This window comes from Penicillium diatomitis, assembly GCF_028827545.1.
Source record: "Penicillium diatomitis strain IBT 30728 chromosome Unknown utg000001l_segment0_segment0, whole genome shotgun sequence".
NCBI classification, from domain to species: Eukaryota; Fungi; Ascomycota; class Eurotiomycetes; order Eurotiales; family Aspergillaceae; genus Penicillium; species Penicillium diatomitis.
Genome location: NW_026623173.1, coordinates 4,246,231 through 4,272,884, shown reverse-complemented (window position 1 = coordinate 4,272,884; position 26,654 = coordinate 4,246,231). Strand labels below are relative to the sequence as shown.

The 26,654-nt window shown below is 51.2% G+C and overlaps 12 protein-coding genes across 12 annotated transcripts; 7 read left to right on the top strand and 5 right to left on the bottom strand.

Moving 5' to 3' along the window:
* Nucleotides 1-93: 93 nt before the first annotated feature.
* On the top strand, nt 94-2,131 carry N7539_001245 (uncharacterized protein; the record flags this gene model as incomplete). The annotated part of the gene is made up of 4 exons (XM_056930849.1): nt 94-262; nt 343-796; nt 878-968; nt 1,031-2,131. 4 exons carry the CDS (start codon nt 94-96, stop codon nt 2,129-2,131), a joined length of 1,815 nt encoding a protein of 604 aa, XP_056795142.1.
* A 572-nt stretch (nt 2,132-2,703) lies between these two features.
* On the bottom strand, nt 2,704-5,754 carry N7539_001244 (putative C6 finger domain protein; the record flags this gene model as incomplete). The annotated part of the gene is made up of 3 exons (XM_056930848.1): nt 2,704-3,566; nt 3,685-4,072; nt 4,282-5,754. 3 exons carry the CDS (start codon nt 5,752-5,754, stop codon nt 2,704-2,706), a joined length of 2,724 nt encoding a protein of 907 aa, XP_056795141.1.
* Nucleotides 5,755-7,320: 1,566 nt separating this feature from the next.
* Nucleotides 7,321-8,298, bottom strand: N7539_001243 (putative formin binding protein; the record flags this gene model as incomplete). The annotated part of the gene is made up of 2 exons (XM_056930847.1): nt 7,321-8,214; nt 8,275-8,298. 2 exons carry the CDS (start codon nt 8,296-8,298, stop codon nt 7,321-7,323), a joined length of 918 nt encoding a protein of 305 aa, XP_056795140.1.
* Nucleotides 8,299-8,941: 643 nt separating this feature from the next.
* On the bottom strand, nt 8,942-10,250 carry N7539_001242 (D-mandelate dehydrogenase-like dehydrogenase; the record flags this gene model as incomplete). The annotated part of the gene is made up of 5 exons (XM_056930846.1): nt 8,942-9,043; nt 9,103-9,342; nt 9,442-9,851; nt 9,919-10,133; nt 10,198-10,250. 5 exons carry the CDS (start codon nt 10,248-10,250, stop codon nt 8,942-8,944), a joined length of 1,020 nt encoding a protein of 339 aa, XP_056795139.1.
* A 910-nt stretch (nt 10,251-11,160) lies between these two features.
* On the bottom strand, nt 11,161-13,353 carry N7539_001241 (putative cell cycle control protein (Cwf19); the record flags this gene model as incomplete). Its single annotated transcript, XM_056930845.1, has 1 exon — nt 11,161-13,353. One exon carries the CDS (start codon nt 13,351-13,353, stop codon nt 11,161-11,163), a length of 2,193 nt encoding a protein of 730 aa, XP_056795138.1.
* Nucleotides 13,354-13,640: 287 nt separating this feature from the next.
* On the top strand, nt 13,641-14,926 carry N7539_001240 (putative ATP binding protein; the record flags this gene model as incomplete). Its single annotated transcript, XM_056930844.1, has 2 exons — nt 13,641-13,683; nt 13,749-14,926. 2 exons carry the CDS (start codon nt 13,641-13,643, stop codon nt 14,924-14,926), a joined length of 1,221 nt encoding a protein of 406 aa, XP_056795137.1.
* Nucleotides 14,927-15,821: 895 nt separating this feature from the next.
* N7539_001239 (uncharacterized protein) lies at nt 15,822-16,523 on the top strand (the record flags this gene model as incomplete). Its single annotated transcript, XM_056930843.1, has 3 exons — nt 15,822-15,827; nt 15,922-16,039; nt 16,111-16,523. The coding sequence occupies 3 exons, from the start codon at nt 15,822-15,824 to the stop codon at nt 16,521-16,523; spliced, it is 537 nt and encodes a 178-aa protein (XP_056795136.1).
* A 1,033-nt stretch (nt 16,524-17,556) lies between these two features.
* Nucleotides 17,557-18,568, top strand: N7539_001238 (glutathione S-transferase family protein; the record flags this gene model as incomplete). Its single annotated transcript, XM_056930842.1, has 5 exons — nt 17,557-17,663; nt 17,730-17,907; nt 17,971-18,051; nt 18,104-18,449; nt 18,507-18,568. 5 exons carry the CDS (start codon nt 17,557-17,559, stop codon nt 18,566-18,568), a joined length of 774 nt encoding a protein of 257 aa, XP_056795135.1.
* Nucleotides 18,569-18,717: 149 nt separating this feature from the next.
* On the bottom strand, nt 18,718-19,741 carry N7539_001237 (uncharacterized protein; the record flags this gene model as incomplete). The annotated part of the gene is made up of 3 exons (XM_056930841.1): nt 18,718-19,381; nt 19,445-19,557; nt 19,682-19,741. 3 exons carry the CDS (start codon nt 19,739-19,741, stop codon nt 18,718-18,720), a joined length of 837 nt encoding a protein of 278 aa, XP_056795134.1.
* On the top strand, nt 19,740-20,675 carry N7539_001236 (uncharacterized protein; the record flags this gene model as incomplete). The annotated part of the gene is made up of 5 exons (XM_056930840.1): nt 19,740-19,820; nt 19,879-19,955; nt 20,037-20,078; nt 20,248-20,564; nt 20,629-20,675. 5 exons carry the CDS (start codon nt 19,740-19,742, stop codon nt 20,673-20,675), a joined length of 564 nt encoding a protein of 187 aa, XP_056795133.1.
* Nucleotides 20,676-21,816: 1,141 nt separating this feature from the next.
* Nucleotides 21,817-23,248, top strand: N7539_001235 (SDR family NAD(P)-dependent oxidoreductase; the record flags this gene model as incomplete). The annotated part of the gene is made up of 10 exons (XM_056930839.1): nt 21,817-21,866; nt 21,968-22,112; nt 22,203-22,289; nt 22,353-22,415; nt 22,465-22,572; nt 22,643-22,694; nt 22,755-22,843; nt 22,927-22,989; nt 23,072-23,150; nt 23,226-23,248. 10 exons carry the CDS (start codon nt 21,817-21,819, stop codon nt 23,246-23,248), a joined length of 759 nt encoding a protein of 252 aa, XP_056795132.1.
* Nucleotides 23,249-24,196: 948 nt separating this feature from the next.
* On the top strand, nt 24,197-26,597 carry N7539_001234 (uncharacterized protein; the record flags this gene model as incomplete). Its single annotated transcript, XM_056930838.1, has 3 exons — nt 24,197-24,234; nt 24,484-24,851; nt 24,922-26,597. 3 exons carry the CDS (start codon nt 24,197-24,199, stop codon nt 26,595-26,597), a joined length of 2,082 nt encoding a protein of 693 aa, XP_056795131.1.
* Between the last annotated feature and the right edge of the window lie 57 nt (nt 26,598-26,654).

The window sequence follows — 26,654 nt, the reverse complement described above, 5'->3', positions numbered from 1 at the left end:
ACTGTTACTAGAAGTAGGTACAGCGGCTTATGTTGATAGTAACCTGTATCTGCAGTGCCACGGAGCTAGAATCCTGAAAGCTCAATTGACGACATGTCTGCCATCACTGTAGGTCATCGTCGGTCCTACGATGGCCAGCGATGCACCATTCGCTTTGTGGGACCTCTCAAAGGCACCACCGGGGAATGGCTAGGCGTTGAGTGGGACGACCCCACGAGAGGCAAGCATTCGGGGGAGCATAAAGGAGAGCAGCAATTCACATGTATGAGCCAGAACTATAGAGAAATTTCCTGTACACTCCGCACACTTAATTTGACTGTGATACACTAACCTGATGGTCAGGCAAGAGCAACCACCCCACGGCGGGTTCATTTGTGCGCCCGTCAAGGCCATCGGATTCACCTCGAGGCTTCCTGGACGCCTTGCGAGCCAAATACGCAGCCAAGGAAGATGAGGAGTCGACGCAAAATTCAAACTCCCGAAAAGTTGGCAAGGCCAATCAAGGCCCTATCGAAATCAGCGGCAAGGTTGTCGAAGAAGTTGGCTTCGATAAGATTGGCAGACAATTTGCACAGTTGGAGCAACTACGCATTGCTTTGCTTGACGGCTTGTGCGTGACAGGAATACTGTCCTCTTATGAGCAGCCAGAACCCGAAGCCCTTGAAGTGGCTCGGGAGATCGCTTCAACATGTCCAAATATCGAGCAGCTGGATTTGAGTCGAAATTTGCTCAGTAGCTGGCGACATGTCTGGCACATCTGCAGTCAGCTCAAGGGCTTGAAAAAGCTCAAGGTCAAGTAAGTGCGATGAATGTCCGCGAGAAGAGTTGTAAAACACGACATGCGAGCACTTGATCAGGAAGCTAAGTCGAGTACTAGTGGCGATCGTTTCCAACCTTTAGAAGACGGACTGATCTTTCAAGGCATCACCGAGCTTCATCTTGCTGACACGCTGATGACCTGGGATGAGGTGCGTGAGAAGTCAGCCCCATGCAATTGAAAGGACAAGAGATCACTAACAAGTCGGCCCAGATCGTCGAGGTCATATCCCGATTCCCATCATTGACAAATCTAGTGGCATCCGGGAATCAAGTGAACAACATAGCCGTCCCGGTGTCAGGCATCCGGATTACCACACTGATTCTTGAGAACAATGAATTCGAGTCGCTTTCTGCATTACGTCCACTAGCCGAGCTTCCAACGTTGCAACATCTTTCTCTACGAGGGAACAATATCCACACCATCAGTGCAGATCCCGAGCAAGCAAAGCGCTCCTGGACGTTCCCTCCCTCAGTCACTTCCGTGGACCTGTCCCGCAACAAAATATCCTCATGGGACTTTGTCAATCAAGTTCCTCTTCTTTTTCCCGGTCTCACTACCCTCCGGATGACCACGAACCCTCTTTACGATCAATCACCTCTGCCCCCAGCCATCGCCGCCGCTACGTCCAGCATGAGCGCGTCCCAGCCCATGACACTAGACGAAGCATTCATGCTCACACTAGCTCGTTTCCCAGCTTCTCTCACAGTGCTCAACTACAGCACCATCTCTGCACAAGATCGCTCCAACGCCGAAATGTACTACCTCTCCCTCATTGGCAAGGAACTCTCCGCCACCTCCGAATCAGAACAGCCCGCCATCGTAGCCTCGCATCCTCGCTACAAAGCACTCTGCGAGTTATACGGAGAACCCGCTGTCACACGAACTATCGAGGGGGATGGCTCGGGAAGAAAAGTCCACCCTCGGTCTGTGGCCGCGCGCCTCGTCAAATTGGCTTTTCGGCTCTCCGACTCACAAACCCATGTGCAAGAGGTCCCTAATTCATTCGATGCTTACCAGGTCAAAGCTATTGTCTCGCGCCTGTTCGGCCTGACGCCATTTTCTTTCAGGCTGATTTGGGAGACGGACGAGTGGGACCCAATCGAACAGAGGGTAGGCGAGGACGGCGAAGTCACTTGGGATGATGACAGTGACCTCGATGATATACGACCTGAAGATCCCGAGTCTTTGGCCAGGAGCAACCGTTTCACGAGACGGGAGATCGAACTGACAGAATCTACGCGTGATATTGGATTCCTATTCCAGGGCGAGACAGGTGAAATGAAGATTCGAGTGGACATACCTTCCGCTTGAGATCTTCGGTCTGATCATTTACACTAACATATTCACAAAAACATTATTTACTGGCAATAGCTCTGGACAGCTGGCGCTGCCCTTTTGACGGCAACTAGAGGTTTTTGTTTTGGGGTTGGTCTTGTGATCATACTCAATTGTCTAGCCGCTGAAGCGAGGCCCTCTAGATTTTGTCTAGCGGAATAATATTGGAAATGTACAGAAGGAAAACCGACAATAAAAGTGAACAGAGCTGCTTCGTAAGGTCAATGCCAAGGCCGTTTTAACGCCGTAAGACCGGGCGTACATGGTACAACCAGGCCCCTGGAGCTCGCAGCCACAGGATTGGGGGAAAATAGAGAATCGCATCTCGAAGGAATCGTTGGTAAAAGATCGTAACGCCAGGCCATGATGCTTTTTGAATCGCAGGCAAATTCAACGCCGCTGCGCAATCAATGAGGTGAAGTTGATGTGAAACAATGGGAATAGGAACAGGAACGAACCACATCGCAATGACGATGACGCTGATGATGATGGGCTGTTGTTATTGGAATGGAAGCAAAACTCGTCGAATTCGGGCCTCATGTGATGAGTCACTCGCGAGCAACCCACCATGAACGGACAGCCATGCAACAAATTCGTTTGTAGATCTGAGTCGTGCCTTTGCCTTCGGCCTCTTCCTCGATGAACTTGTGCGCGACAAAAAGCTTGGTACCAGCCTCCTTTTCGGTTGTGTACCCGGCTTTGGGAAGACTATTGGGGAAGTCTGCCCATCGTTGGCCGAGGTGCCTGGCAATAGCGATGGAGTAGATGATATCACGATTTTCATAGGTGTCGAGCAGTTGACGACAGCGACCAAGAGTATCGTCGATCTGCTTAGCCGAGCTTGCTTCGTTGTCGTGGAGGGTGAGAAACTCGCCTAATTCGCTCCAGAAGTCCAATTGGCGCTGCATGAACTGATCAGGCTGGTGTGGAGGAGTGGCAGCTTCAGTTCGGTGAGTGTGGGACAAAGGGTTCTGGTCCAGATGTGTCCAAGTAAGAAGGGCTTCGATGGCGTTCAGGCGCGCCCTTGCTGCAATCAAGTTCCAGTCCTGACCTGCCTGCCTGTTATCCGTGGACTGCGTCTGACGACACAAAGTCATGCTCCGCCAGATAATCGAAGCTTCGAAACTCTCCAGCCGGGCAACCGTATTGCCATCATTGAGATTCCAGTCATTGAAGGCGTTAATCAAAGCAGAGTAGTCGGCCATCAATTGTGCATCTGCCATAAGCGTAGAAAGCGCTTTGTCTGCGTACCAGCGAACTTCCAGCAACTTGTCAATGGCAGGGGCATATGTCGCAAGAAACACCGCTTGAATTTCTTCGAGGCGCCCAGGTGGAAGTGTGCCAATCGTATGTGGTGGGGGAGGAGATATTCCTCGCAAAGCCATCAAGTCATTGACATTCAGATTCTTGGCTGCAAACACCGGTATTATGGTTAGCTTCGGCCATGGTCGGAGTCCAAAAGTAGCTGCATGTAGGCCAATGTCCCGGCGAACCTGCAGATCTCCTACCGATAATTTGCCTTGACGTACCTTTGTAGAGATGCTCGGAGCTCTGCGGCCTGAACTCATTTGTGGACTGCATTGTGGAATGATGTGATACAGTACTTGTCGCAAGAGAATGGTCTATGCCCGTTGCGTTGTCGTGATGATCTGTGGAAGCGCTCGGAGACTCGGAATGAAGTGAGGGTGCGAAGGGCTGGGATGAAGCGGGCATGTACCCGGGCGGCGCAGAGGGATATGAGGGCGCAGCCTGCACTGGAGGACCCTGAGGATTGACGACGAGCGACGGCGCCTGGGGATTTGGAGCGGGCTGGATGGCCGACGGAGCGGATGCCTGAGGACGAAACACCGGGTCGTAGCCTAAACACTCGCGCTTGCTCTTGACGCAGTTTCTGCACACGGGATGACCTTCGTCACACTGCACAACTCAGTAAATCAATGGATCGCAAGCAGCGGGGAGAATGGAGGGGGGTGTGGCTGCAAATTAAGCGCGGGAGATAAAATAAACGATAAAGGGCGGGGTCTGCGGCAACAAGCGAGGCCCGTAGGCCCCGCGGCGCGCAATGTGCAAAACCGAAACTCCAACAGGGCAATTTCCCCAATTATGAGACCATCCATTTGACGTACCTTAATTCTGCGTTTGCGACAGGTCAAGCACCCTGTCTTCGTGCGTCGCTTCACCTCCTTTTTGTGTCGCCCACTGGACAACATCTTGTTCGGATCCCCAGGCATGGAATAGGCCATCTGCGAATTTGGGCTCATGCCTGACGGGGATACGCTGGAGGGATAGCCTGTCATGTATTGCCCCATTGACGCCATGTTGGGCATGTTGGAAGGCATAGGAGAGCCAATGGGTGCCTGTGGCATTTGACCAGTTTGTCCTTGGACGTGGCTGTTGGGATTGGCATTGACGCTGGCGAATCCTCCACCTGAGGTGTGATACATGTCCGTCGATTGCGATTGGTAACTCTGTTGTGGCTGGGATTGATACTGATGTTGGGGCGAAGCCTGCGAGGGTTGCTGTCCATCGTGTGGTGTGCCTGAGCTGTACTGGTAGTTGCCATTCGCCGGTGTTTGATAATTGTCGTGGGGGGGATTCTGATAGTGCGTAGTGCCATTGATGGGCCCGTGAAGCGAGTCATGGCCAGTACCCATGGGGTGATCACCTCCATCCTGGGAGTCGTGATGCCCAAAGTGACTGTCATCACCAAAGGGGTGGTCCATGGTTGGTATATCCGTGCCTATGGCGGGCAAAGTTGTATCAATCGCTGGCAGCGCCAAATCGTCTGCTGATGCCGAGCTGACGGCTCGAAGAGCGGCATCGAATGACGGTAGCTCGTTCTCATCTAGGGAATGGGAGGTGTCGATTGGAGGCAGAGACGTATCCATCGCAGGGAGCGATGGGAAGGTGGATGGGATATTTTGCGCGGGGACTCCTGGCTGCTCTATGTTACTGCCAGGGGCACCATTTTCTCCGCCTGGCACCGATTTTTCTTCTGCGCTCGCATGATTGGAAGGCCCAGGGTTGGTATCGTGCGCAACGGACGTAGCAGGCTCAGCAGATTCAGCCGATGGAGCAGGCAGGGTGGATGGGGCTGATAGAACAGGCGAAGCGGACGGAGCGGACGGGGCGGATGGAGCAGGCGGAGCAGATTGAAGAGGCGCAACATGTTCAGCATGTTCAGCAGGTGCCACAAGGGCAGCGGATGTAGGAGGCTCCGTAGAACCAGACGGTTCAATTGGTGCCGTAATGTCTGCATTGTTGGGCAAAGACAATGGCGCAGGTGTGGGGGGTTGCGCTGGTTGAGGAGAAGGCGGATGAGGAGGAGGGGCCGGTGTTCCTGATGGTTGTTCAGGCTTGACCGGTTCTGAAGGTTCTGAGGGTTCGGGCGGCGCTGGCCTTTGGTCTTCGATTTGCGGCGTCGACGGTTGGGTAGAGTCTAGCATCGATGCGTCGTTTGATCGTTGTGACGACTGTGCGACACCTGTCGGTGACTCTTTGGTCACCGGCGCTGGAACCCTCGCATCAGCCCCAAGGGAAGCTGGGGCCTGGCCTTCTTGGACCGGTCCCCCAGCATGTGGTTCAGACGACTCGGCCATGTCTTGTGCCAGCCCTCTATGGAATGCAATTAAGCTGGCCTGCTTTTATCGCTAGGGGTCTGGATCGGTCCTGTCCTATCTGGATCAATGCAGGATAACTGTACACCTCGTGGTCAAAGACTGTGCTGCTTGCGGCTGGGTGAAGGCACCACTCCAGGTCGAATCGGCTGAAACGTATAAATCATTTATCGCTGTGAATCTGATTAAACGAAAAGCTATTAGCGTGAAGTCCTTCCACGAGTCGCGTTTGCCAGTCTCGGTCCCGCCCAATCTCGGCGGTTTGCGGCGGGTCTTTGTAGCTTTTCGATAAGAGCAATGCAATTCATGTGAGCATCGTGAATGATGTCGCGCATGCTTAGCTCTCCTCCGAGTCCCCGATAGCCGAGCGACTTCTACCTGACGGAGGAAACTGCCAATGGCACGATTTGAAAGTCTTGACGTCCAGACGCCACCTTCGGCCATTGAGACTCAACAAGCGCGTGATATTTCTTGAATGGTCGCTGACCGAGACTGTTGTCTCAGTAGCGAAGCCACTCGTTTTCCCTCCATGCGAACGTCACCCACTCAAGGTTTGTCGCATTCTCTGTGCTTCAAGTCCCAAAGACCCTTCCCCGCCCACAATGGAATATCAAGCGAACGTCGTCAACTGGTACGATGATCCTGAATGATCGGGAGGAAGGTTTTCTTCGAGTGATGGTCGATCGCGGAGCCAAGGCTTGAGATACAGTGGTGCGTGGGAATGGCTGACGACCGCCAGAGAAATGCGCCTCGGACAGGACAATGCGGGCAGACCGGATGGTGCAATTCATCGTGGATTGAACAGGATCGACTCACATGAAAATGACACTGGGTGTCTGTACAAAGGGTGGTGAGGCGCGAGCTGCTGGTCAACTCGGCGGGTTTCTGATTTTGGTGGGCAGCCGGAGGGAGTTGCGCGAAGTTGAAGGAGCGAACTAAAGCAGCTTTCTTTTCCGGCGATCCAAAGGTTCTCCGCTCCAGCGCCGAGAAAAAATTGGAGTGGCAACACTAAAGTCTATACAACAAGCTTATTTACACCATGCATACAAACCTCTGCACGGATAGATATTTACAAAGTGAAACGTGCGCAAACTTGTGGCTGCGAAAAACTTACTGAGAGCAAGTTTTACTGAATTTCATTATTCGTAGCTTCATCACATGGCAAAGTAAGTTTCTGCCGGGCATAGTAGCCTGAGGGCTGAGCGGACAGCTTCAATAGCAGCAACACGTCAAATCTGCATACCTTGAATCTCGAATTGATGCTTTCTCGAGTTGCCAGGGCCCTGATCCGGTCTGAAGGATATTGTAAAGTGCGGGACCATGTGAATTGAAGGACAAAGCCGCTTTCTTGCGTGCACAATTGTCGGGCTTTCACTGAGAAACGCTGTCGAGGTGGTACCAGGCTGTGGTCGAGACTATAAATGTGTCTGCTGCAGATCACCTCTGCATTAATTTTGGAGATCTTGTAGATCGAGTAGCAGACAATAAACTTGCAAAATTGCCCCGAGCAGTTCTTCCAATCGCTCGGTCTCCGAGGCATAGTCTGAATCATTGTTTATCAGACTGCTCGGCTGTTTGTTTTCTCATAATCTTGGCTTTCCGCTTCTTGAAGATGGGACCAGCCGCTTCTTCAGGTGTTTTTGGTTCGTCGAGATTAGGTGATGGATCTTCCGAAGCTTCTGTCTTGACAGTCGAGGGGTTGTCGGTCTCGTTGAGCTTCGAGTCTCTCGCAGTCTCTTCTTTCGTAGCCTGTGAGGTCGTGGCCTCTGGCTGATCCTTTTTCACGCCATCAGAGTCGGCGTCCGTGTTTGAGACTTTGGTTTTCTTCAGGTCCTGGGTCGAAGCAAGCAGAGCATCCAAGTCCCCATCCCCTTCATTCTGCGTCCCAGGATAAGACCTCATCCGGGATCCCCATCCTCTGCTCACCAACCGCGCGGATTCATTGGTGAACTCTTCCTCTGAATCTTCATCGTCTTTGCCTTGAAGTTTGCGTTTCCGGACTCCAATTGATTTGACACCGGTCTCTGCCTCGTCAACTTTTGTCTCCGACATCGTCTGCCATTCTCCAGCCAAAGCCATCTCCCCGCGATACTCGTCGGGGATTGCCACGCCCATTTCAGCGAGCTGCTCCATCTGCTTCTTTCTTTCCTCAAGACTCACGGGCCGACTGGCAGCATCAGACACTGGCGCGGCCCGCTTCTTCCATGGCGCCGCCGAGGCATTCGGATCATCTTTCGAGGGTTCACTGGATACAGCTTGCCGTAATCGTTCAACTTCACTTTTGGCTCGCTGAGATTCGCGCTGTTGCTGTTCGTTGTTGCGGTGGATATCTCGAAGGAAGCGCTTTAGGCTTCCTTGATGTTTAGGACTCGCTTCATGCTGGGTCTTCTCGAAGGGCGTGTCTCGAATGAATATTTTGCATTGTTTGCACCAAAAGCGAGGCTACAGACACACACGAGATTAGCGGAAGATATCATAGTGTATGTAATGGGGAAAACGTACAGCTGATTTCCAGTATTCAGCCATCTTGACTATTGCAGAGTGAATATACAACGGGAAATTAAGGTCGCGACGGCGATCAGATTGCGTTGGCTCTCGCCACTATGGCACTAGTCCAAATGAGGAAGTTTACAGGCGGACCTGCCGCTGCATCTAGTTGATCTGATGTAAGGTTGTCTGCCATGATGTCCCATTGTATTCATCTGCTTGATTCATGAGACTGATATCAGGCCTCAGGTAAGTCCGTGATTGCTTTAGAATGAACCGGTCGCACTCGGCCAAAGCCTCAGAGATCACCGAACCATCGCCGCATCGAGCTTCGTCCTGCATAGTATCAAAGCGTAATGATCTAGTCATCATTCCTCATGAATCTAACCAACTAACCTAATATGAGCATCTAAGCACACGAGCGTAAGGATCCGACAGCTCTACTCCGTTCCACGACCGGATCGTGGCGAGCGAATTGAAATGCTCTTTCCCTACTAAACGCTCAGTGTACAGGCACTGCATAAGCAGGTACCTCATATGATGACACTGATTTAACTTTCATTATTCAGGGCGAAATAGCGATATGACAAAATTTGCTCTATATTTCTGGTTCAGATGTCGAAGGCACACCAATGTAGATGGCTCACACCATTCTAATCCCTTTCGAATCAAAAAGAAGCTATCACTTCAAATGAGACTGCTCTGGCACGGGACTTTTCAACGTTCCCTTCGTCAGAGCCTGAATTACATTGTCAATCGCCCACGTTTCCATCGCCGTGAGAGTCTACTAGAATGTCAGTCACCTCCTTCCTATGCAAGGCAGTATACGTCTGCTTGACCTACCTCGGTAGTCCACGTTCCCATATGAGGAACAAGGATCACTCGTTGATTATGCAACAATCCAGGATGGATTTCAGGCTCATTTTCAAAGACATCGAGTCCCGCGGAGAATACCTTTCCGCTTTCAAGAGCCTGCACGAGGGCAGCCTCATCCATAACAGCACCTCGCGCTGTGTTGACCACGACCACTCCATCCTTCATCTTGGCAAATTCGGCTGTACTAATGATGTGACGGGTGTTTTTCTGTCATCCTGTTAGCAGATGAACTGGACAGATGCCGCTCATGCGACACTTCCCCAAGGTGTTCTATCTGATTGCGCCCAATCGGACCCATGCACCTACATTGAGAGGTAGGTTCAAACTGAGAACGTCACTCGAAGACATCAATTCATCAAATGTGACGTACTGCGCCCCAGCAGCAAGCTCGTCGCTCAGTTGGTGGCGGTTGTGGTAAATCACCTTCATACCGAATGCTTCGGCTTTCGCCTTCATGTTTCGTCCAATGCCACCCATGCCCAGAATGCCCAGGGTCTTACCCCTAGGGTCGTGGCCAAATGAGGGTATCGGTTGACCTAACCACTTGCCTTGGCGCAGAGAATGCATGCCAGCGTTGAAGTTTCGAAGTGCGCCGAGTATGAGAAACATGTTAGCGTCGGCTGTAGCATCGTCTACTGCGGTAGGCGTGTTGGAGACCAGTAGCGGAGGATTGCGCGCACTGCAGGCATCGATATCCAGCTGGTCGTAGCCAGCCCCTAAACAAACCGATATATGTTAGCATCACCCATATATACACCTTGTCCTATTTGAAGGAAAGCCTACCACATGATGCCATGAACCTCAAGCTACGCGGCAAGGCATCAATGAGCTCCTGATCAACGAGGCCGGTGATCCGGGAGGATGAAAAATCGCGGTAAGCTAGTCTGATATCGTCAAAGGTGCCCCTGCGGCATTCTTCAATAAATTCCTCTCTGTTTTCTGCAGCTGGTTTCACGAGTTCGACAATTTGATTCAATGATTCGTAGGCGTCTTTTGCACTGTCCATATCCAATTATTAGCTGGTCCTTCTCGCTGAGTATGTCAAATCGTCATCCCACATACAAGTTTACACTTCCAAGGATCAGAACCTTGGGTTTGTTTTCTTGGGAATTCATGTTTATGGTCAGTGGAGGATATGCTGGGACTGATTTTCCTCATATGTTAGCTAAACGGCTCATGATGTATGGATACACCCTAGCTCGAGATGATTCACTAATCCATGTTCCGTCTTGCTGATGTTGTATTCAACCCGGACTATGCTCTGGACCGGGACACACGTACATGTACGTTCCAAGAGATAGTTAGAGGGTTCGGAGGTAACACGGTACTCACTTATGTACAAATTCAGCGATCCTGACTCCACAGTCAGCCGAGAACCCCAGCTCCGATATGGATGTCGTCAATTGGAGCGAATGACGCAGGCGCGGGAATGTAAGAGTCACGGAATTGATAGGTACTCAAGGTTGCCAGTTCAATTGATTGAATCAGCAACGCTTGAGGGGCAGCGTGACTGACTGCTATCGGCCGATTGATAGACGAACCCCGCGTGGACTAGTCCTAATCGACGGCAACCTACGGGGTTCAACATTTATCTCCGAGAAAATGCCCGCATTGGAAGTCGGCCCATTCCCCACAACAGCACATGGGAGACAGAAACCGTCGCAAGTAGGCTTTGCGACATACACTCATAGCATCGACCGAACACAGCGACCCTGAGAAATAGGGTAATCAGGCAAGGAATATTAGCTCAATCGAAAAGCCGAAGTGATGCCGGCGCAAGTCATACAGTGCATTGGACGAATGCCGATCGTATACCATTATACAGGAACGAAATCCAAGCTAAGGCGGCATGAGATACAGCGGTCTACAGTATGTGCCACACGAGGTGGTAAAGTCTTTGGACGGCTTCCAAATTGAAAGCGGCTTTCTTTGCCTGTCATTATTGGTCATACCAGCTACTCCTGCCGTGGACTAGTAGACGTTTGATGACAATTGCCAAAGCCTACATGAAATCTCGTTTTCAGACTAACCCTCGACGAGAACACGAGTCCAGTCAAACTTTCTCCAGCGCTTCCTGAACCCTTCAACTCGTGGGTCGCCACCACGATTCCATCGGCCCTGGCGCTTGATTACGTCGGGTGCGACATCGAGCATGCCACCGATAACTTCGCGGGCAAACAGATCACCCCGAGGCCATCGATTGTCATCTTCAACAATGTGGCCTAGTCCCCCGTCAAGTTCAAACCATACATGGAAGTAGGGCATCTCCTTGACTAACGTTCGGCGGAATGCATTTCTGCCGAGACCTTGCTTGGACTTGGCCAAAGTGTCGATGAGCTTCCGATGCTGCGACCATTCTGACTCTGCACTCAGAATGGCCTCTTTGAAGAACGCTGGCGAGGTCTCACCGAGACTGTAGGGTAGAGGAACCACTTCCATAGAGGCATGGCGTTTCCGCTGTGGCTGGGCCGCGTTTTCGTAAAATATGACATCTCGGCCCTGGTCGTGGTACATGCGCGTTAAGCTCTTCATGAAATTTCGAATTTCCTCCCACTCATCGTCGTCGCATTCCAGGAGATTAGTCCGATGCTGGATTGGGACGATCGTTGCGCCACCCTCGCTGATTTCAGGCTCAGTCGGTAGCGTGAGGTACACTCTTGTAGCGAGCGACACCACCGGAGCGACAGGTGGAGTATTCGTATCTTCATTATGGCAAAGTTGGCAATTGTCGAGAATGCGATTCATCTTGCGGAAATCATTGATAGTGGCGCTCTTGATGTCAATCTCCGACCGATGTACTCGTTTAGCTAATTTAGAAGCTTGCTCATCTATGTACTCCAAGTCATTCTGTGACTCCGTTAGTTCTTTCATCCTGCATAGAGACCGAGAGACGATTACGATCGGCATGTGGCTCACCTCGAATTTGCCATCTTTTGCAATACGCTCCGCCAGCCGTGCTCCTTCACCCCCGAATTGGCCGCGAGTCTTCCGCTCCTCTCGAACCATGTCCTCAATGCTCATGTCTTCGTTGTCCTCCACGAGACCCCGCTCGCGGCCGCGTTTCGTGTCCACCGCTTTGACCTCATTCTTTGAGCCGGCCAACATGCGATTTTGCTGAACACCAAGCACGACTACGTCTGCCTCGCTGCGATTAGACATGACTGCAGCTGCGGCAGTATTGTACTGTTCCTCAAGTTCCGCCGCATTTGCTGCACCTCTCAGCTTCGCTTTCATCATCTGGGCTTTGAGGCGATTCAGCGCCGTCTGGTCGAGGGGTTTTGTCGTATTCAGTGGTTGCACAGTATCCATGGGTTTGCCTTGACCTTCGGCGCTGAGTTCCTCGGCTGGATCTCGGATATGCTCATGCGATTGTCGATGTAGCCCTTCTTGCAGCTTTCTCTCTTGAAACAGCTCCCCACTGGGCTTGTCTTTGCCGACGTATGACTCGCCGTATGTCTTGCGACGATCGATTTCAATTTCCTCTTCTCTTGCATCATCGAAAGAGCGAAGGTCGCCGAATCGCTCTGTGGCAACCTCATCGACAGGTCTGCCACTTTCCTGAGCTTCTCGATAAACGCCCTTTAACTTGGTCATCCTCCACTGAGACCCGGAGTCCCCAAACGTGTAGTCCACCTCATGTATAGCAGGCTCTTCTTCCAAGTCATTTAGCACCTTTCCATCCTTGAGGTCGCGCAAGTGATTGTTGAGCTCTTTATCGTGGATTTTGAGTTCGAAATCAGCCTGGAGCATCTTGGGCTTCGCAGCTTCCTCCACTCGTTCTGGATTAGGACGATGCACATATTGAATGTCAAGGGCAGATGGTGCTTCCATCCAAGAGTCTCGCTTCAATGTACTGGGATCTTCTGGGTCGAGAGTCTTTGGAGCTGGCTGATCGTCATCTTTGTCGTTTCGATGCTGGCGTTTGCGCAAGCGGTCCTGGTCATCCCTTCTGTCATGTGAGTGTCTCGAGCGCTTGTGTCGATGACTGTCTTCGTCATGGCGGCGGGATTCGGGATCGCGTGTGCTCCCTCGTTCTCGAGAGCGGGACGAATGCCGTCTGTGATGGTGATGATGGCTGGAACGATGATGCCGGCTAGAGCGATCTTTGCTGCGGTCGCGATCACGATGACTTTCTCGGTGAGATCGATCTTTCTCACTTCTTGAATGCCGCTTATCCTGCGCTTCTGCAAGCGATTTTTCGAAATCTTCCAATGTCATTTTGGCAAGTGTAAATCACAGAGTCGTTCGTTGGACATTTTAGCACAGAATCACTGCGACGGCATGACGTTTAGCGTTTACCCGCAAGGCGGTACGGACGCCGATCGGCAGTTTCCCCGCGGCCAGAAGAAAGTTGTGGTTCTAGGAAAAAAAAAGAGCTTCACGCCACTAGCACAGGTATCTCTCAACGTACGCCAAAACCTCATCCTGTACAAGAGTGGGAGTGCCTTGAATCGCATATCTCTTTCCTAACTTTAAAATCCTGTCGCATACAAAAACCTTTCAACATGGCGTCGCCGGCCGTTTCTGTGGTCTGTGTGGGCATGGCAGGTAAGAAACCGCCTCTATCTCACAGCTTACAGGCGCGAGTTTGGGCTCATGGTTGCAATTGGCAGGCTCCGGAAAAACAACATTCATGCAAAGAATCAACTCATATCTTCACTCCGAAAACAACATTCCTTACGTGATGAACCTCGACCCCGCAGTTCATTCCGTGCCTTTCGAAAGTAACATTGATATTCGAGACTCCATCAACTACAAAGAAGTGATGAAGCAGTACAACCTGGGGCCAAACGGTGGCATCTTGACGTCTCTGAACTTGTTTGCGACGAAAGTGGACCAGATCATAGCTTTACTTGAGAAGCGCACGACTCCAAATCCCGAGACTCCCGATGCGAAGCCGATTGAACATATCCTGGTCGACACTCCGGGTCAGATTGAGGTATTTGTCTGGAGTGCATCAGGCAGCATTTTCTTGGAGACGTTGGCCTCGTCTTTCCCAACTGTGATCGCATATATTATCGATACCCCGCGTGCGAGCTCTACAAGCACTTTCATGAGTAACATGCTTTACGCATGCAGTATCCTCTACAAGACTAAGCTACCAATGATCCTGGTCTTCAACAAGACCGATGTTAAGGATGCTGAATTTGCTAAGGAGTGGATGACCGACTTTGACAAATTTCAAGCGGCCTTGCGTGAAGAGGAGGAAGCCGGCACGTTCGGTGGTGAAGGTGGTGCCGGCGGATTTGGCGCCGGCAGCGGCTACATGGGCTCCTTGCTGAACAGCATGAGTCTCATGTTGGAAGAGTTCTATCGGCACCTGAGTGTCGTTGGTGTCAGTTCTATGACTGGTGATGGAGTGGACGAGTTCTTCGAGGCCGTCGAAACGAAGCGCCAGGAATTCGAGCGTGACTACAAGCCCGAACTTGAGCGAAAGAAGAAGGAGCGTGAAGAGCAAAAGTCAACTCAGCGGGAAATGGAGCTTGGCAGACTCATGAAGGACATGTCCGTCTCCAGTTCGTCCAAGAATCGCAAGGGTCCAGAGACTGGGCCAGAAACAGTCAGCGAGGCGGAAGATGAGGAGGAGGACGAGATCATCAAACGAGGCTTGGCAGATGGAGAGGACTTCAGTGACGGAGATTATGATTATGATTATACACCCGATGCCGGTGACGATGAAGGCCTATCGGATCGGTACAAGGAAGCTCTGTCGGGCTCCCAAAGCGGTCCCTCCGACGCTGACGGCAGCTTTGCGAGATACTTGCAGGCTAACAACATGAACCAGTCATGATCGAATTTTTGTCCTCATTGCAGGAGTTGATGCATGGGCTTGTTGGGGTTTCTTGGTGTTGGAGGTGATAATTGGATGATTATGCTAGATTTTTGCATTGAAAACAATACTTTACAACCTTCTTTTCCATTTTTGAGGCCCTCGAACTCTGCATATTCCCCTATTTTCCAAAAAAAAAAAAAACGAGCTGTATATGCTTCATTCCATTCCGCTTTGGACAGATTCCTCGGAAGCTATCCATGTTGATAGTAACTTTGTCCTCGATCCGGGCTTTCCGGATAGCCTTGTCGAAAATACGCTCTGTAGTCTGTAACTATGTACAGTACAACACTACAACTTCACTGACTACGGTCGACGAGAAATTGACTGTGAACATCGGATAACGACCAAAACACAGAATCAAAGCTTCATTCATCAGTCATCCCCGGTGGGCTTTGCGTCATGAGCTGGGCTAAAAGCCAGAACGTCCATACTCAGCATGTATGTAGTTGATACTTGATGTCAACCCCAAGGGAATCGATCGCGACTTCAACAACCCCGACGAGATTCAAAACCCAAATATAGTTTGACCCACGCGACCTAGATATCTTGCTACACGTCCCTGAATTGTAGATCCCTCGGATTATTCTCAGCGCCGTCCCGGGCATACCGTAATTGGAGACAAATCAGTCCTTCCCTGAACACATAGTGACAAAGTGGTACCTACGTAATGACGTCATGCAGCTGGCTGGCTGGTAGGTACTGAGGTATGAAGCTGCCTACTCCTCCAGCTTCTCTACCTTTTTAAACAATCCTAACTGTCCCTAGCAATCGCTCACTTATATTCCTTCTACCGCTTACTTGCCGACCTTCAGGTGCTTTTGAACGAGAATAAAACGTGGAACAGACCAACAACATGGACGTGAGTTGATCAAGCCAGCGCGCAGTCTTCCATCGGCCTTTGACATCTTGGTTGATAAGCTCTCAAACACTGATCGCGGGCTATGATGCTGTAGGTTTTCCGAGCGTATACCTATTCGACGGCGGGTTGGCTTACATTGCAAAGCCTACCTCTGATCCTGAGCCCGGGGATAATCACAGCTCTTATGCTGGACGAGACTCGCCAAGCCTCATGTGAGTCCGACACATGCCTTGTCAATCCTCCACTCGTGGGGCCAATGCCATCGACTAATCGTTCGAAACAGCGGTCGAGGTCTACTTTGCTCGGTGTCTTGGCTTTAGCCTTCTTACAATCGCCGTTTTGACAGCTATGCTGACTGGCTCGATCCCCTTGACTTCAACGATCTCCGAGCCAGTCACAACCGAAGACTCAGATCCTAAAGCGCCATACGCCAACCCAACATTAATGATCACTTTCTTATTTCAATCGGCGTGTGCATTCTACGCGTACACGAGATTTGTGACCACCGGACAGGGTATTTTCACTCTTGGGGTGGCTGTGAACGCTTCCATTGCCGCTGTTGGCCTATGGTGTCTGCTCTTTGCGACAAGCAATGGGAAGATTAGTCGAAAGACAGGCGTTGACAAGCGGGCATCTGGATACCCCTTTGCAAACTCAGAGGCCGCTAAGAGACACCCGAACAAGAAGTCTTTGTAAAGAGGGAAGTCTTGCTGTCGGCGGAGATATTTGGAAACGCTTGGTTTGGCGAACCTGCGATCGTCACCCTCATTTGTATTTTGTTGAGTATTCGCATCACGGCAGTCAAAATACACTGAAGTGATATCGTCGATATGAAGGCACATCTGGACTTGTGGCTCACCTCATGTCTTTTGAACTCTGAAAGGATGATGCCTGAGTCAGCCCAAGGATGGAACCACTTTTCAATACACGAAGTCTGGCCGTGCTTTCCCCGAGGTCTCTTTCACATTCAATGGGCGCTTCGTCGCACTGACATCCAGCCGGTCCAGATGCTGTGCTTTCATTCAGCAAGCTGCTGTATCCGGGCACATTGGGGCTTGGCATATCGTAACAGATGCTGTACAATATGGTGGTGCCTCGGTGTTGAAGTATGCAAATGACAAAACAGTTCGATATCTTCTTGACGAAAACGTGAGACCCCCATCACGTTGAAACAGTCAAAATCATTGAACTGTTCCTTCTATAACGGTGGATTTCTGGAATGCACTGGCCGTAGTGAACAATGCTGTACTCTGACTATTCTTAACTTTGAAAATTAAAGAAGTTCTTACGAGACCCAAAGTGTGAATAACACTGCCAGCGATGGTTCAAATAGATGCACAATGTCGTTGTCACTGCCGCCCAGTCGAAGGAGCCAATTCGCAGGGGGCAACCATGACCAATAAGTTACACTGGAGAGAGTGTGTGAAGTCGTGGACAGTTAAAGATCGAAGGTAATAATGGATTGGACCTAAGCATGAGATGATTGATAACGCCTTTCTCACATGTGACAGGTGAGAGAGACGCTACTGTGAAGGCGGTACCTTGGCACTGCAATTTCCCCGCGATTGGTAGTTCTTACGTCACAGCCAACAGTCCCGCAAGTTACCCATGACCATTGGATCGTAGTACCAGCCAAAGCGAAAGCTTTTCAAGCTCCTAATCAAATCGAAACCATTCAGTAGTCTTGATTTCTGATACATCGCAGTGCCGTCAGAAGATACAGAACGATATGTCAAGTCAAAAATCTTATCACACCAAAGCGACAGGAGATGCTGCCGTCACGGTAGCCAACCATTTAGCAGAGACATCTCTCAAGCTCTATGGAAGCTGTTTCTGGTAAGATGCAGAACTCGGAAGATCCACACAGTGGCTGTGATTCATGTACAGGTGATGACTTTTAAGTCCTTTCGTGCAAAGAGTGTGGATAGCCCTCGAGGCCAAGGAGATGCCCTATCAATACATCGAAGTCGACCCGTACGAGAAGCCGCAGTCCTTGCTTGAAGTGAACCCACGAGGGCTTGTTCCAGCCCTGCGACACGGCGACTGGGGCTGTTATGAAAGCAACATCCTCATGGAATATGTGAGTGATGTGTTGATTCAAAAAAAGTAGGTGTTTCCTTCTAATCATGGTCGTTGACGTTAGCTTGAAGACTTGAAGGGCGGTACGCCACTTCTGCCTGATGATCCAAAGACACGCGCGCATTGCCGACTGTGGGCAGACCATGTGGGTAGCAATGCCGGAAAGCCATGTAACTTTCATTGACCTCCTCGGCTAGATCAATCGGAACGTTGTGCCAGGATTCTATCGGCTCTTGCAAGAACAGGACCCTGACAAACAGGTGGAGCATGCCATGGAGCTGCGAAAAGCTTTTGACACGCTGATAAAGGCTGCCGATGCCAAAGGACCCTTTTTCTTGGGCCCAGACATCTCATTCGTGGACGTCCAAGCTGCTCCTTGGGTAATTCGGCTTCGCCGAGTTATGAAGCCGTATCGGGGATGGCCGGATGCCGAGGATGGCACGCGATGGGCGGAGTGGGTGAATGCAATCGACTCCAACAAGCATGTCCAGGCGACCACGAGCACGGATGAGCTTTATCTGGACAGCTATGCACGATATGCTGGTGAGTACCCAAGACAAAGGGCAGGAGAAAAGAACGGACTGCTGACGAAATCTGCAGAGAATCGACCCAACACGTCACAGGTCGCAAATGCAATCAACTCGGGCCGAGGACTTCCATGAGTATGAAACACCCCGGTACGATATAAATGGGGAACTGATAGATTGACAAACGGCTGCGGCAAACCTAGTGGCACAGATGGGATGGCGATAATGTGTTGTGTCTCGCGGATGGGGTGGAATAACCAGTTGAATCGAGCTGTCCTTCCTTTCTAGCCTCCCCGCGCACCCCGAGGTCCAAATCCAAAGCCTCCTCTCCCACTAGCATCCGGGCCTCGTGGGTTTCGAATTGGTTGTTGAGGAAGCTCTGTCTTTTCGACGTCGGTCTTGTCTCCGCGAGAGCGATCGCGTCTCTGAAACGGAGATCCGCCGGTTGACCGATTTGGACTCGCCGGATCATAGAGTTGCTGTCTAGACCTGTTCGAAACCGAAGACGAGTCCCGCTTCTCTCTGTAGTCTCGCTGCCCACCCCGGCCCTTACCCTTGCCTCGGCCTTCCGCGGACTGATTATGGTGGGGCGGGGTTGTACTTCTGGGTGTGGAATTGCCGGACGTCGGAGCAGAAGGGCTCCCGAACAGGCGTTCTCGTGCTTCCTCGTATTTTCTCTGTCTCTCCTCACGATTCTTGAGGGCCATGGCTTGTCGTTCCTCAAACGTCGGTTGACGCTGCTTGCTGCGGTCGTCGTCGGAGTCCCCGTCGTCATCCAGACCGAGTTGTCCCAGTCCAGCTGTTGCTCCATCGACTCCCCCTAGAGATGGTGATTTTCTTGTAGCAGTCTGCGGTCTTCGACTGAGAAGAGTGACCGTCGGTTTGAAGTCCTGTTTTAGCGGCACCTCAGAGCGAGCTTCCATGTAGTGAAATGTCTGCGGCGCTTCACTAAAGATGAAACTATGCTTAGACAAGGTGAAAATCATATTCATGGCCAGTGGTGTGACCTACGCTTCTGCCCAGAGCTGTCGATTGAACTCGGCCTGTTGCGCCCTCCGTTGCGCCTTGCTGACTTTAGAGGATATCTTCTTCTCCGGTGCAATGATCGGCTGATCCGCCAGCTGCTGCAAGTTTGACATATATTAGCGACCGAGTCCTTGTGTTTCACCTCTGCTGGAAAGGAGGACAAGTTCTAGAGCGTCGCATGGCTTCAATGACTCAGTGTCAATGACCAAAAGGGAATATTACATCAGCTTGAGACTCCCAGTCGGCATCCCAGGCATTGGGAACTTCGTGATTTGTACTCATGGTCTGCAAGGATGGTCGTGGTTCCAAGGACAAGGGAGGCGAGCAGAGTGAAGCAGAAGATGTCGAATCGAATGAAATGGTGGGCTAAGTGATGTGGGTAGATCTGAATGAATAGTTCTCAACTCCTCAGTGAATAGTGGGGGAAACACTGCATTGAGAAAAAGAAAAATTACTCCGATTCCAACAATGAGGCGGCCACCGCCCCCAAGGCCGGGTACGTCGATCTCCGCTCTTTCGCTGGCCCACCCTCTTGTTGCAATCACGATTCCCGTTCGGACGCTCCAACAGTTTTCAGAGCATTCGATTTGGCGTTGACCACCACAATGGCTGTTGGTAGGTCTGTTTCCTGCACTCTAGTTGCTGTCTGATGTTGATTGGTCTTGATATGGAGACACGATGGAATCTCCACTCATGCTGATCTCCATTCGTTACTCCGTTTCTTACTTCCCCTCATTCACCTTGCTAGCTAGATGACTCTTGTTTTGACATTTGAACTCAGGATCTAGAGACCCTGACGGTGATTCGGATATGAATTCCTCTATCGGATCTACCCCATCTGAATCTGACGCTCTCGATTCCGGCGCTCGCACTCCCACTCACAATCGCTCCAACATGGATGCTCCATCAGAGCTCTCCCCGCCTGGCTCGCAGCCGCAGCAAATGATCGACGCCTCCACCGCAGACGATAAAGGCATGTCCAGCCTTGTAGAATCACAAGCTGGTGATATACCCGAGTTGCCAGGGACCGCCTGGAATAATAAGCGTGCCCAAGATGAATATCATCGAGCAATGGAACACGTCGTTGATCAAGATTTTAGCTTGGGTTAGTCAAGGATGATGACCGCATGTTGAAATTCCAAATTACTGACTTGTTCCTGTTAACCCAGATGAGTTCGGCGATCCTTTTGACGAGCGCGACTTGCAGGGCAACTGACAATGAAACCATTTTCGAGGATTTCATGGCATAGCCTGCTCGCGCTTAGACTTGGTAGATGGCACGGCGTTACGATGACACGACTTGATAAAATTGATGGATTGCTTTGCTGTTCCCTCCTTCTACGATCAAAGCTATTGGCCAACTGGGACCCGGTCCAGTCCACCAAAGCAGCCTCGAATATCTGTCTTTGACAACGATGTTTGGGTGGTCCTTGTCCCTCTGCGGCTTTTCGAGGAACGAACGCCATTATTGGTGCTTCTGCAAGATGGAGCCGTGCTAGTGGCATGACTGTGAGCTTTACAAGTTTATAGTATACGGTGACCCCTCATGGTCAGCGCCTCCTCCCGGGCTTCGGTGGAGTTGCTTCTGTCATGGCTGTCAGAGCAAATCAGCTTGTCTTCTGAGCCGAGGTCATGCTTCTTCGCCAGTTGAGCATCGCCGACGTAGCACCAGATTATGAGCCAACGGTTCCTTGGGTTGAGCATTTGCGAAGAGAAAATGCAGTCTCAAGCAAAGGTGGCACTTGTTATCCTACGAGACTTGAATTTCTGGCTACCGGAGTTGGAAACTATACAAGGCAACAGCTCTTCACTCTTTTTTTACGCCTTACTTGACCGAGCCTTTAGCCATTTATGTTCAGATAGCAACATGGCTGATGAGTCCATTTCTCAAGAAGCTTGATGGCAATGATCTATGCGGCAGTCCGTTCTCAGGCCACGAGTGTCACAGAACCAAATGGAGCTGTCCGATTTCACCGAAAAGCTGGGTTGTAATTCATGAGAAGTGGGTGGACGGCAAATGGCGAAGTTGTATTTCTTCAATAGTATAACTAGCGTGGTAGAACATACGAAGGTCGCAACGTATAAAAATCGTTTTTTCTAGGTTCGCAAGCAACCTCTCGGACTAGAGACACATGTTATGCGGGCTGTATTCTCTATAGAAATCAGTCTCGCGGGCAGCTGTAGCGGGCATATTTGCGGGGTAGCGCTCGGGTTTACTGTAGCTGCACCGAGGCAGAGGGGCAGCCAAAGCTTATATCGAGTTTAAAGCTCGCTCAACAGGGCTCAACAAACAAACACTGACATTTAGCCAACCCAGCAATACTGCTTCGTCATACTTCCTTGAATCGACTGCCAGCATGCCTTACAACCTTCGTGGTCGCAATGTGCTCGTCGTCGGCGGGGCGCGGTACGTTCCCACGCTTCAACTCGCGTTGATCTTGTGGACTTGTTGAATGGACACCCCTCGTATTCACTCCAACTGACTCAAACTTGACTTCATGAGAGCAGAGGCCTTGGATCCCTTGTTGCAGAGAAGTTCGCCATCGAGGGTAGTAACTTGGCAATCAACTACCTCTCTAGCCGAGAGCAAGCCGAAGAGCTGGCCGAGAAATTGGCCCGGAAGTACGGCGTAAAAGCAGTTACCATCCAAGGGGTACGAATTGAGTGAGACCATGCTCATGAAAATGGTGGCCACATCCCTGAAGACAATGCTTTTGTCATGGCCCTGACCAATGTTTCGCAGGATGCTGGCATTGCGCAAGACTGTGTACGGCTAGTGCAAGATACGATTCAGCGGCTGAATGGCCTAGACGTTGTCATCTCCAACGCTGTAAGTGGCAGCCGTCACATTCAGTGTCTTTTCAACCTGTTGATTGTCCTTTCTCTCTGCTAGGGATGGACGAAGTTCACTGAGTTTGGAGATCTCGAGGCTATGAATGAAGATGAATGGGACCGGGTAAGGTATACCGGCCCTATCCATAGAATTCCACTAAAGTTGCCTCCAGTGTTGGACCACGAATGTCAAAAGCAATCTCTTCTTGTTCAAAGAGGCCTCTCCAACTTTCAATGCAAACCCTGACGGAGGTGTCTTCATTGCAACCTCCTCCATTGCGGTATCGTGTCCTTGTTCTTCGTGTTGATTGGTACTCAGCAAGGGATTCTGTTGCTAATGTTTTCATACAGGGTATCATGCCGGGTGGAAGTAGCATGGCTTATTCCGTCACCAAGTCTGCCGGTTGGTTTATGCTTGCACAGAGATGGATGATTTGCAATAGGTTGACTCACTGATTTGTAGGATTACATCTCCTACAGTGTCTCAAGGCCAGTCAAGGGCCAAAGGTCCGGATAAATGCCGTGCTGCCAGGTCTACTTCTGACCGACTGGGTAAGATATTGCTAGTCATTCAAGTCAGATATCTGATATGTCTCTGCTGAGCGTACTGCTCACCCATTGCTTGGTTCATTCAGGGCGCTCGATTCTCCGATGAGCAAATCACGGCGTGGAAAGAGAGGTCTACCTTGAAACATGAAGTAGGGCCCCCATCTCCTCTAAGCTGATGAGCTTTTTTGCTTCGAATGATCTTTGAAGTAGCACGAAGCTCACCATTCACAGGTCTTCCTCGACGATTGCGCCGATATGTACATTTCTCTTTCTAAGAATACCTCGATGACGGGCCAGCAGATCGTGATTGGTATGTCTCACTCTGACTGCTGGAACCAGACATGACAGGGTACTTGAAATAGAAAGGACTGACAATGACTGATAGACTGTGGGTATGTCTCTTCTTAAGAGCTGTCTATTGTGGTTATCAGATCACACGGCGGTGCCGCTGGTGACCGTTCATATATGTATGCATTGACCTTGACCTCAGAAGAGCAGCCATGGGGGAGGATGGAACAAACCAACTTGTCCATGTATGAATGTGCAAAAGGGGAATGCCGCTTTCCGCTGGACGCCATTGATTATGTGTTTAGACAGTCTCACGCTATAAGAAAGATGGAACTCCCCTTTTCAATCTTGTGTATTCTAGTCAATGGGAACTGTGTACCAGCTTTGAAGTACCTGATTGCTCGAGGTGGAGGTACACTTCTGGATTAAACTTAGTGAGCTGCATCCACCTAGGCACCGAAGATACTACCACTATAGCTCGCCACGTACATAGATACATCAATTGAACCACAAGCGCTCCAGTAGTTTGGCCGGTAGGTAGGTACCTACCAAATAAGGTAGATGGTAACTGAACTAGCTTATACCATTGATAAGTGATAAGTCTGTCATTTCTCGCGAAGTTGACATGCTATAGATGGTTCGCGATTTAACCCCAATATACGAGGATGAGATACCCACTCCCACATTGACCGCTCATTGCATCTTCGGTTGTTCACCAAGTGGGCGAAACAAGCAGACCGCCACATCTATATTTTCATCGTCATCAGTCCTGGTATCCATCAGGATTGTTGGCGAGGCAACGGGTGGGTCTAGTCTAAACACCCGCTTTCCAAGACTAAGCGAAAATTAAACAAAGTCAGCGACGTTGACATTGACACATGGTCTTCAACAACGACATACGTCTAACCCTCTGTGTTCGAAGTTTTGGCTTATTTACGGGTTTTCATTTCGTAACGACGGATGTGCAATACTCGTGGCATCAGTCAGATTTTGTGAACGACGGATCCTTCTCGAAGAACTCACATACCAGACCAAGCCTGACACATTCCGATCGTGTTAATACCAACAATGACTGACGACTCCGCTCCCCAGGGGGTTCCAACATGGTTCGTTACCTTTCTCCATATCATTTCCTTAAGCGATCGCAATTCTGCACGATTCAGTCGCGTACGACGATTGGAAATTTCCCGCACACCGCGCTAGATTCAGGGAGTCATTTCTGTTGATTCGCGCCAGATTTGGCATTTTCTCATTCGTGTGCTCTGGCGCATCCATAGCGACGGGCGAGGAGGAATTCTTTGGGAAGGACTTACAATTCGCTAACGAAACGCGTGAATTCGCGACATCTGCCACAGCGACCCGTCCGGATCTACCGCGGACGAATCTTCGTTCCGCTTCACACCAATTAAAGCCTTGCGCGCGATTCCCCGCCTCTGGGAACGTAAGCCAGCAACTCCTTTCAAGGCTGGCCTCAAGCGGAAGTTGTGGAAGCGCTTCCAGACGTCCTTCTCCAACATGCAGACAGTGGAATCGTCCGTTGCCAGGGATCAAGATGCGTTACAGACGGCCATCAATACAGTCAAGGACTCCGCATACGTGCGCGGCGTCAAGCGCCTGTGTGTCGCGACTGGCGAGACAACAGTAGGCAATATTGGAGGCTCGCTTCAATCGAAGGGTCCTTTTCTGGAAACGAAGTGGGAATCAGAGGCTTCAGGCAAGAGACGTGAGTATCGTGCACCCGATGATGCCGACCCTATGGAGTGCAGAGCTGAGTTGCTGATCATACTGAAAAGGCAAATTACCGGATACATCATTCAAGGTGTACAGCGAAAGTGCATCAAGCACTGCTAAATCATCGACATCTGAGAGCTCTCAGGAGCCTCGCGAGGATGGAGATGCCGACGGAGATCTAACAATGACTACCTCATCACCAATTATTTTCCAGACTATCGAAAGCCCCGCGAGAGCGTCCATCGAATCCAATGTCGCGCCTCTGGTACAATCAGAGTCTGGCTCGGCCGAGCAGAGAGATCGTGCGGAATCCGAGTCGTCAGATGCCAATGACGCGCGGAAGGAAAATAGTGACGTTGCACCAACTCCCACGAAGATTGTCCGAAACGCGTCTCAGATACAGAAGGGGTCCCTCGTTCGATCGGCGCTGCGCAGCTCGCTCGACGGGGAGGATACGTTGCTTCTCAATGACTTTTTGTCCAAGGCCATGGCTAAGCGGGCGGCCAAGGCTTCCCTCAAGACCTCGCAAGAATCCGTGACTGCTCATACTACTCTTACAAAGCAAGCGAGTTCCTCCCCATGTTCCAAGGACCAGACTCCGCGCTCCCGAAGAGTTCTTGAGGACCGCGATACCAATTCACCCTCGCCCGTGAAAGTGAAGATGTCGCCGTCCAAGATCGAGCTCGTGGTTGGCGATGCTGTCTGCGAGACCAAACCCACCGTCGAGAGTCTGGCAGAGGAACCTGAAGAGTCTGGCCATGAAAGTCCTGCCTGTCGCCGCAGTGCTCGTGTCAAGGCACCATCAGCTCCCATCGTTCCTGTGCGCGAGACCATTGCGCTGCGCCGCGCCAAAGGTACCGAATTCGTCTTCCTTCAACGGACGGAAGCGCAAGAATTGGCATTGGCTACGCGGCGCAATACCAAGCATAATCGTGGCGACTCGGTGATGCCAAAATACGCGCTCCAGGCCATGGCCCAAGAACAATCTTCTGGCTCGGACGGTGACACTCGAGAGAAACGGCGACCATTCCGTGACTACTCGGCAAGTCGCCAGCCAAGCTCGAAGCCTCGCAAGAGTGTCACGTGGAACGAGGAGCGGATGGTCGAGTACGAGGGCGACTTGGTGACTTCAGCCTCTGCAGCTGAAGAACTCGAGGCGGGCAATGAGGACTCTGCGGAGAATAGCCATGAGAACATCGCGGAGCCTCCTTCGCAGACGATTCCCAATGAAGACCAAGCGGAGGAGCCGCCGCGCGTTGTTTCCCGCAGCGTGCGCAGCAAGAGATCCCGCGAGGCCGAGGCCGAGGGAGCCCTCAGTCTCAATCACGACAAGCCCGCGAGCGTGGTTGCTCCCGTGTCAACTACACCGCGGTCTCGCCGCGTCCGAAGGCTGGGTGACTCCGCCATGGCGTCGGGAACGGTGGTGAAGACGGGCAGTGGGCGAGTCAGCAAACCGCCCACCACGTTCGCAAGCTCGTCAACTGCCTCCAACGGGGCACCATCCACACCGACCAAGCCACGCCGTAAACTGGTTCCGAAATCTCCCAGCACTGGGATGCTGTCCACCACACTTAACAAGGCTGGGGTCAGCGGCGCCAGTGGCGCGTCGCACTTTGCGAGTGGAATCCCGACTCGCAGCACTAGCATTGGAGGCTCCGACGGGATGAAGCGAAAGACCTCATTTCAAACCAATGCAGGATGTACGCCCATGCCCAAGCGGGTTCGGGCGCGGTCCTGAATCCCCAACACTCAATTTGAAGAAGTGACTTTGTCCTCTACTTGGGATGAATTATGC